The sequence below is a fragment of the Lactuca virosa genome, chromosome 9 (genome assembly GCF_052849685.1).
Source record: "Lactuca virosa cultivar CGN04683 chromosome 9, Lactuca_virosa_CGN04683_v6, whole genome shotgun sequence".
NCBI lineage: Eukaryota > Viridiplantae > Streptophyta > Magnoliopsida > Asterales > Asteraceae > Lactuca > Lactuca virosa.
In genome coordinates this window covers 64,831,960-64,841,775 of record NC_136434.1, presented here as the reverse complement: position 1 = coordinate 64,841,775, position 9,816 = coordinate 64,831,960, and the positions used below count along the sequence as shown (strand labels likewise).

Sequence of the window (9,816 nt, the reverse complement as noted above, 5' to 3'; positions counted from 1 at the left end):
AAATACTACACTAATATGTGTGTATGTCATTAAGTAAACGTTATTTATGAATAATATGTACAATGATTTAATGAAATTGCCTTAAAACAAGTGTTGCTTGATAATAAAAGCCATTGCGAGATTTTAAGGCTTGGTATGTGTTTCTCCTATGTTTGGGGATATATGATCGATGAAATAAAATGGATTTTATAAAAACATGTATTTTAATGATTTTATGGGGTTAGATTGACATCTTAATCAAGTATGACAATGAATTTTGTTGTGGAACTAGTTGATGAATTTGATTGGTTAGAATACTATAAAAATGAACAAATCTTATTGTTTGTGTTATTTGTTTAGAGAGCAAGGTGGGAGAGATGCATTGGAACACTTGGAGTAAAAAAAAGTTTGCTAACGTGGATAATGTTGATTAAAAAAAAAAAAGTAAAAATGTAAAAATCAGTAAGAAATCTCAATCTATTACTGTAGCCTATCATAAACAAACTAAACAGTCTAAACTTGAGAAGGGTAATTGTGCATTTCGATTACGTGCTACAATGGGTACTTGTAGAATTTTATTAACAAATATGATATCATTCGGTGGTCATGATGAGTTAGATGGCTCTTTTGTAGAAGACTTTTCATTGAAGCATTATCTTTATTTAAAGAACATGGTGAGAGCATTTAAAATGTTGCTTTAGAAAAGACTTTCAGAAATAATAAATTGATGTCTCCAAATATTCAAAAAAAATACTGTTGAATGCTTTTTTAAAGAGATAATTAAGTCCATTTATGATGAAACTTGTAAGTTTGTGTTTGTTATATTAGTTGACGATTCTAATGAAGCATCCAAAATGAATAAATGATAATAGTTTTGAGATATGTCGATAGATTTGGAAGTATGAAGTAAAAATTTATTGGAATTGTTCATGAGATAATTTGCTAATTTGAGATATTTATCAAAATGGTTTTAAAGGGTGCATCATATTGGTCTGCAACACTTGAAAGATGTTCTTAGTCGATAAAACTTTGTCAATCAACTTGCATAATAAAATATGTAACGATTTTACAAATGATGTTTTGATTTGTAACGTAAACAAAAAACACTTATAGATGTTAAAGAATAAATTTATTATCAATTGCTTTAGTAAAAAGAAAGAACAAAAATATTGACTTTAAAATGTAATCTAATCCAATTTCTCATATTTAATGAAATCGTAATTACTAATTTCTTTTTTATCATATTATGGGGGAAAAAATTATGACACCTATGATTATTTTTTTCCCCTTGATATTTTGTTCTTATGTTGTACCAATGGTTACACAGAAATCCCAACACTAATATACTCGGTGAAATGAAATGGCAACAATACAATAATCTATGAAATAAAATATTAAAAAGAAAAAGAAAAGAAAAACAAGTTTTAAAAAGTTTAAGTTGAATAACACACACATGACACGACACATCTATACCTCTATACATCCCAAATTCAAAATCTTATGCATATTCTTCTAAGGTACAATAATGGAGAATGAGAGAAACATCAGCTAATGGTAAAGTGAAGTAAAAACTACATCACCCCATAGCCCACATACAGGGATGCTACACAAATTAAGAAAAACAAACACAACAAACCTTTTCAACAAAAAAGAAAAAAAAAAAAAAGATGCACATTTACGATAACAATAAGGGACATGACTCAATCATATTTTGTGTGTTCTTTTAACATGTTTTTTTTTCTCCCCTCCAAAAGGTTTATTACAACTTGACACGCTTTTCAGCTAAGCTAGTTGTAGATTCTAACTGGCTTCTCAAATGTGTGTCGATTCTGCATATTAAATAAACCAAGTATTGAGATTACTTACTTACATGGTGAAATAGCAATAATGTAGTTTCATTTTCTATTTTTTTTTTTTAAATAGAAATTTATTATTGGTTTTACCTGATTTGCAGCATATGACCTTTTGGATGCATTGTCAGAGTGCTCCAATCCCAAGTATTGTTCCCAAGCACTATGAACATCTCTTCTCTGAAACCAAAACCATCCATTAAAATTTACAAGTTTGCCATGATTTGATTTTCTCACATATTTTTTTAAACATTATTTTTTTTTTTTTTTTTTTTTTTAAAAAAAAAAAAAAAGTAGTAACCTGAAAGCGGCTTGAGACAACATCAGAATCCAAAAGGTATGTAGGACGACCCAAAGACAGAAATGCAAACTTCCACTGATACAGAAAGGAGTCAGAAACCAAAATAATAAATAAATAAATAAATAAATAATACCTTAGAAAACTCCTCATCTGGAACTTGTAGTTTCTTCTGAATGCGTACTTTAACTTCAGCTAATGTCTCACCCTCTCGGATAACAAGAAAAAAAGGTTCCCCAAAGTTCTGAACTTGCTGTTCAATGTTCATACCAAAATTAATAAATATAAACGTCATATCATACTATACTATTATTATTTATTATTTATTAATTAATAGAGTAACATAGCAACACACAAAAGAAAGAAAAATACAAAATACTTACCACCTGGTTCTGAGAAGCGTCTTTCATAAAATGATACACATGAATTAAACGATCCTGAGGACCCAACTCTTTTTCCTCTTCTGGAATCTGTAATTAAAAATAGCCTCAAAACCTTTATTTAAATAAATAGACTAAATTACATTTTTCATCCCTGTTCCCAGTAGTAACTTCAACTTGACTAGTTATATACCTAATTTTTGCATATTGGTCCCAAACGTATACTCATTGTATTTTGAACAAGGACCAAAAACGTTATAAAAACCTCAAATAAGGACCAAATTTGCAAAAGCAAACTTTCTAGGTTCAAAATTAAACAAAAAAAAAAATCAGGTATACTCAGGGACCAAAAATGTAATATACTCAAAAAGACATGAAATTAACAAGGAGTAAGCATAAAGTTTGAAGTTACCTCCTCAGCACGTAACGTCCAGTATTGATCGTTAATGTTCTCGATTTTTTCATTCAAGGGGAAAATCTGCATACATATATATATATATATATAAATATATAAATTGATGGAAGTAAAAAGACGGTTATACCCATTATCAAAATTCAAAAACTCCAAAACCAATACATTATACATGTCCAAACTCCAAAACCTATTAATACCTTGTAAATCTTGTGGTAAAAAACCTCAAGCAAACGAAGCTCTGCATCTGGATGAGACAGCTCAACCTGTTTCAACATACATTCACCACTCAACCATAGAAGATATAATAACAATAATAATATGAATTGAATTTGTTAGTTTAAGTTAATTACTACCTTGGTCTTAAGATCATTAATCACATCCCCCACTGTGCTTTGTTTAGGCAGTCTAATGGTATGTATGACTACCTAGTAGTTGTCACAAGGAAAATATTATATATATCAAGAGCAAAATAGAAAGTCAAACAAACACAGACCAAAATGAAAAAAGTCAACAAGACTTACTTCATCTTTTGTTGCATGATGAAAAGCAACTTTTAGGGTTTTCAGGCCTTGTAGTTCAGGAAGAGGAATATCCAGTACTTCATAATACAAAATATCTGAAGTCTGTGCAGCACAACAAAAACATAATTGAGCAAATTGAAATCAAATTAATTAATAAATTTTAGGTACCTGATTGTAGTGAGCAAGCATGTCTGAGAGGTGTTCGACTCCTCGATACTTGATTGGTTGAGGTTTGGGTTGTTGGGAATAACAGTTGTGAGATGTAAGTCTGATTTTAGATGGATCATCTAACTTCAAATGCCCAGCAACTCTTTCAACAACATCGTCATAATTGTTAAGTTTTGACCTGCTCAAATCAAACTCAACAACATTAAATAAAAAATACCCAATTCTGTGAAATTAACATCTTATTCTTAGGAAACTTACAGTTCCAATGAGAACTCATCCTCTTTTGGTTTCTCCAGTGAACGAAAGCGTACAACCTACAGAATATGTTATATACTTATTATATGTATGCATAAACATATAAAAGGGCAAAAGTGGAAAAATGTAAATTTAAGTCTCACAGTATACCTGGCGATTATGAACGTATTCCAGAAAAGATGGAACATCTTGATAGCGGTTTTTTACAGTTCCATCCTTGAGAGGTTTCTGGAAGCAGATAATGTCCCCATCTTCAAGCTATAAAACCAAAAAAGTATTGATTAAATTAAATCAAGAAACTGCCATAAATAATTATATGAAAAAAAAAAAGCAACTTGGAAACTTACCTGACTAGCTCGAAATGTTAGCTTCTTATCAATGTGTTCACACATGACATTAGGTTCGAATTTGATTTCCTGAATGACGAGGGTAATTTAGGAAACAACATATATATATATATATATATATATATATATATATATAGCATTATAAGTAATACAATGGACTGAATGAACGGCTGACCTCAAACAGTTCTATTTCTTCATCGGGAGCAAAGCCTGCCAGCTCATTTAGCTTTCCCAGCATCTCTATTGGCTTTCCGCTACTCTTCACAAACAGCCTTCCAACATACCTGGATAACACATTAAACCAGATTCAAGGGTTGTTTCTTTTTGACTTATTGAGCTAAATATGTCTGTTTCTTTTTTACTTAATCTAGACAGAATAACTTAATGGGTTAAGCCAAAAAAACCTGGCTTAATATTTTAAGACATTAACCCCTCTTCTTTTTTTTCCCCCAATTTCTCTCACGTAAATATTCATTAATATTGTTAGGATTGATGAATATTGTGAAATTTGTTTTTTTGGAATGCAAGGGTAAAATGGTCATTTAGTCTCGTCTACATGGTTTATTCAGTCTAGAAAAGAAACAGACATTATGTATACAAACACTTTATCCAGACTGTCAGCATCATTACCCACTCAACCACTTTACACATACAAGACTTAATAGGAAAAAGAGAAACAGCCACTAGAAGTGTGTAAGTGTGTGTGTGTATACATAGAGAGAGAGAGAGAGAGAGAGAGAATGCATACCGAAGCTCTTCTTTTAAAGGGTCATAGAGTTTGAAGAAAAGTAAAATTTCTTCCTTAGTTTTTGCAGGTGGGGGAACTGGGCGTAGATCCTATATATATTAATGAGTGAATATTAGAATTAACAATATAGTAATATTGAGTTGAGTATTATATAAATATTAAGAAATAATAATCGAATAAGAAAAGTATAAATGAAATCTTTACCTGTCCAAGTTCGACCTCCAGGAACAACTTAAGCTCAGCATTGTTAGCCTTGTTTGATACCTCTCTCAAATGTCCAACCTAACAACAATATTGGATTCAATTCGACATGTTAATGACAATTTTGCCCTTACTTTTGGACATTTTTTATTACTTATATCAAAAGCACATACAGATTGAGCTTCTTCTAGAGGAGTCAAAGGACGATTTGGGCGGTAGGTATGGTTTTGGCGTTTTGCCCAAAGCCAAAAACGTTGACATTGCACTGGTATACCCCATTCTTTTGCTACTTCCTCCTGCAAGGGTAAAATGGTCATTTAGTCCCATTCACAACTTATTCGGTATAGATTAGAAAGAAACATTATTGTTATGTATACAGCACTTTATCCAGAAAGACAACACTACCCATTCAACCACTTTACGCATACATGACTTAATAATTTAGTGAGTAACAAGGAAAAAATAGAAACAAACAATTTAGTAATTTAGTGAGTAAGAAGGGATAGTAATAGTATTAGTACCTTGAAAAGGGCAAAAGAGATTTGCTTCTGGATACGAAAACTACGAACTTTCTCATGATCCACAAGATCAAAAAATATATTTTTCCCTATTTGTTCATGAAGGTTTTCATCACGAGCAACCTTTATAACAGTATACAAATGTGCCTCTGCTTTCTCTTTCTTTTTTTGCTCCTTTTCTTCTTGTTCTTTCTTCAATCTAATCTGAAAAATTATTTAAGGAATCTCATACTCAGTAATCAGTACAGTTTCATGGGTACGAAAACTATATCAACAAAATGACAATCTTACCCTCAGGTGCTCCGCTACATCCTTTTCATCCACATTACATATTATTTTATCCTTGTCACTTTCGCGTATGTACACAAGCATGTATGCATTTGAATATTTTGTAAATTTAAATGGAGAGTTATTGAACCCAGGGTTTGCTTGAGGCAACTCTTCCTCTCCCCCATATTGTTCATCTAATGCTCTTTTCATGTCTTCTTTTGTCACACGTTCATCATCAAACTTAAGCCTATAAAATACATGATAAAGAATTTTAAATATGTATTAAAGCAGTTAACAAATAACTTGGGAACTTTACTCTGAATATTTCCATACCATTGATCAGATAGGGTTGGCCGGATATAAGCATAATAATGTCCACCATGGACCCCACCACTGTGAACCAATACACTGACAATGAAGAAAAATAAGTAAAAAAGTTGTGGGAAATTTTAATATGTGAAAGTTAAATTTAATAAAAGAGAAAAAGAAAAATACCTGTGAAGAGTGTAGAGATTGCGGACACTTCTATCTGCCTGGGGTGATAAATACTTTCCATTTTCTCTATCGAGATCAAGTTGCAAAGGAAATTCATAGCGATCATTTATCTGTAAATTTGGATAAATTCAAAAATAGATGAATGCATGAAATTGACTTGTGTGATTTGCATATGGCAGAAATAGTGTGACTGATGCTTCTTCAGCCATATATAAGAAGCATATGAAAGTTTTAGTCTTATAAAGTTAGAGTGGAAATAATGCAGGATTAAGTAGCTATTGTGCAAATAAAATGTAACTGACCTTCACCATTGTATCTCGCATGAAATCATATTCAAAACGTTTTAGTTGGAGCTGAAGAACAGGGGGGAAATCTATGAACAGAACACCCTTTTTAGCATCCTGTAAACAAAATGCCAAAAGATAACAAATAAACAAAATGCTAAAACATAACATATAAACAAAAATTTAGGAGATATTCATCCAATTCCAACCTGTAGCCCATGTTGTTCAGCATGATACTTATTATCACCTTCAAGTCGTTCCACTTCTACATACTTATCAAAAGAAGCATAAACATCGCGACACCCTTTCACATCAAGCTGTAGGTCATAAAAAGATTCCTTCCTTGTTGATTTGTAGTCCACATTTATGCATTCAATATAGTTCATATGGTGTCCTTCAAATAGTTGTTGAATTGTACCCTCCACAACAGTTCCCTTCATAATAAAATAAAACCACATCATCAGGTATGATCAGATAGTAAAGAACTAAAGATAACAAGAAAAAACCTATACCTTCATCTTGTCTTCAAGCTTCTCACAAAGAACCCTATTAAGCTCTTGAACATCATGCTGCATAAAAGAATCATATGTATCCCATCCAAAAGATTTTGTCAACTCTTTTGTGGCTACACTGGTGTCACTGTACTGAAGCTTATAAAATAAACTCTGTAAAGCCAGGGGTATGCTCCCTGATGGCATATCATTCTCAGTTGTTGGCATATGATACACAGCCTGTTTCAAAACATAAATATATATAAGTCCTTTCTTCAACATGTTATCAGTATTTACTATTTAGTAGCAGCTTATGAATACTATCTTTGATAGAAAAGAGGTTAATGGGGTATAGTTGGTTACAAACCTTCCTGAAATAAGGGATATGGTACAATGTCTGGAGGAGAGAATTCATATAGCAAGTAGCACCTTGATTCTTAAGCCCAACATAACCAGTTTCCTTTTTTGAGTCATGTGACCAATAATCAACAACCCTTCGAACTGCCACATCAGCTTCAACTATGCATGTGTCATTCAGAATATAGCCTCTACTGGGGTCATATAGGTCACTAAGTGGCATAAATGATGTGAAACCCCAATCACTTTCACGCCCATTAAACTGATGTTGGGTATCTGCAAGGTCAAAAGAGTCATAACTCATAACTATCACCAATCCCAAAATCATTTTATAATCGAATCATTGGAGCTCGTATATTTCCATGAAAGGGTTACCTTTTCTCATGGTAAATTTGTTATGAATTTGATTAACCACAGCTAGGCTGAACTGAGCATATCTACTCCAACCATATGGCAATGATGTGGAATCAGCAACATCAAGATACATTGACAAATGGTCCACGTTGTTTCCTTTTGGGAATATAAGCACTCGCCTGACAGGTGCACAGAATTTATTAAAAACCAATTGCCACTTTCATGTATTGGTCTGAAATTACTGAAACTCTTAAGAGAATAAAGATATACCATTTATATCCTCCAACAAAGAAAACTTCAGAGTACAACTTTTTGCCAGTCAATCTTGAGAAGTTCTCTATAGTCCATGTGAACCTTGCTGATGGTGGATCATCAACTGCTGGTGCATCAACTGTATTGGCAGCTTCTGCAGGTGCAACTGACAAAAAACGGATGCTACACAAGTTAATTTACTTAAAAAAGAGAGTACAAATGCAAACCATTGATGGAATAACATATATCTGCACAAGCATAAACAGGATATTCGCAAATTCAAAAAGAAAAGAAGGAATCCAATAAGACAGCCAGCAATACCTTCCATTGGTTGGGGTCCTTCGGTGGCAGCAAATTCAGAATGCGGGACTAGCATCTCTTCCTCTTCCGGCTGCAAAATTGAACTCCGTAAATGAACAAATTGGATCTGATAATATTTAATTCCGAAGTTTCTGATCCTCGGAATTCAAAACCCTAAAAATTGAGCATTTTCCACAAATAGTAAAAAGAAGGACACGAAACATGAGCACTTTTAGATCATATTTCACATTCAGAAACGATTATTTAAGAGATCGAAACTCGATAAACCGATCAAGAAAGTGCAATTAAGCAACTTAAAACAGCAAATAGAGATACAGGCATACGCCTATACAGTTATGTGTTGCGTGTGCATGTTCGTGAATGACTGTAAATCAGTGGGTATGTGTGTGTAGATATTTGCATAAGAAATATAAACATCGTTGTTGTTACATCAATGGGAGGCGGAGTCATGAGAGTCATCGACGTCGATTGGTGGCGGAATTCGATCGGCAAATCGGCGGAGAGACGTGGAGGGGGTCAGAAAACGTGAAGTTCGATCGAGAAAAGGGAAAAGGGGAGGCTGGTTTAGGTGGGGTTGAGGGTAGTTTGGGTATTTTGGGAGATGTAAAAGAGGGAGCAGCCGAGAAAGTTCAGAGAACGTTTGTTTGACGAAATAGTGGGGTGGCCATGTCTCGGTGGACGTATTTGGCGAAATGGCAATATAGCCCTCGTTTAGTTGGTCCTTGTGGTAGTCAATTTCTCTCATCCAAAGGGTAAACTACACCTCTCTATGGTGTTCAAGGTTCGATCCGTTGGTTGGGTACTAAGGTGTTGTTTGTTTTTTCTGAAGCAAAATGTCTGCAGTCTGCGTACCACATCTGTAAACCTCTGCAGTAATAGAGGTGAACCAAACGTCTGCAGTCTGAAAAAAGAAGACTGTTTGTTTTTTTAACATCTGCGAGCTACTAAAATAAACTGAAATCTAAATAAACTGGTTTTTTTAAACTTCAAAGTGATTTTTAAAATTTTTATGACTTTCTTATAAATAATTAACGAATCTAGATCAACTTTTATGTATTATTGTATAAAAAATAAAAATAAAAGTTGTATGAATTAACGTATATATTTGATAAAAACCAACAACTTTGGTTGCAAAGTTATAACTAAACATTATAATTAGTGATAAAAGAATTTGATACATAAATGAATGGAAAAAAATTCGATTTTTTCAATTAAATCCATTAAAAACGTAGCATAAATATTTTCTTGAGAAAATTGACGATACTGTATTAAATAATGTTTTACAAAATTTGGCAAAAAAATATAAGAATAT

The 9,816-nt window shown here is 32.7% G+C and overlaps 1 protein-coding gene across 2 annotated transcripts; it reads right to left on the bottom strand.

Moving 5' to 3' along the window:
• Positions 1-1,340: 1,340 nt before the first annotated feature.
• On the bottom strand, positions 1,341-9,175 carry LOC145141027 (ubiquitin C-terminal hydrolase 13-like). 2 transcript variants are annotated; one of them, XM_079074386.1, is made up of 29 exons: positions 8,934-9,175; positions 8,505-8,574; positions 8,202-8,349; positions 7,953-8,110; positions 7,588-7,853; positions 7,242-7,460; positions 6,939-7,163; positions 6,748-6,846; positions 6,446-6,555; positions 6,284-6,358; positions 5,972-6,197; positions 5,684-5,884; positions 5,336-5,458; positions 5,166-5,243; positions 4,962-5,050; positions 4,389-4,497; positions 4,214-4,282; positions 4,017-4,124; positions 3,870-3,925; positions 3,612-3,789; positions 3,444-3,545; positions 3,276-3,347; positions 3,120-3,185; positions 2,920-2,985; positions 2,514-2,597; positions 2,264-2,380; positions 2,131-2,205; positions 1,923-2,009; positions 1,341-1,808 (listed from the first exon to the last, which is right to left on the bottom strand). In XM_079074386.1, the coding sequence occupies exons 1-29, from the start codon at positions 8,961-8,963 to the stop codon at positions 1,767-1,769; spliced, it is 3,348 nt and encodes a 1,115-aa protein (XP_078930512.1). In that variant the 5' UTR covers positions 8,964-9,175; the 3' UTR covers positions 1,341-1,766. The 2 variants fall into 2 exon arrangements, with proteins under 2 accessions (XP_078930512.1, XP_078930511.1); XM_079074385.1 differs by having other exon boundaries at positions 2,511-2,597; positions 8,934-9,174.
• Positions 9,176-9,816: the final 641 nt, after the last annotated feature.

What these genes read in the sequence shown, in the direction of transcription:
- LOC145141027 (XM_079074385.1), bottom strand. Translation starts at nt 8,963, where the DNA reads ATGACTCTCATGACTCCGCCTCCCATTGAT. An exon ending in AATACGTTCATAATCGCCAG is followed by an intron (nt 3,926 to 4,016) that starts GTATACTGTGAG and finishes CATATTCTGTAG; the next exon opens with GTTGTACGCTTTCGTTCACT. An exon ending in TTTACCACAAGATTTACAAG is followed by an intron (nt 2,986 to 3,119) that starts GTATTAATAGGT and finishes ATATGTATGCAG; the next exon opens with ATTTTCCCCTTGAATGAAAA.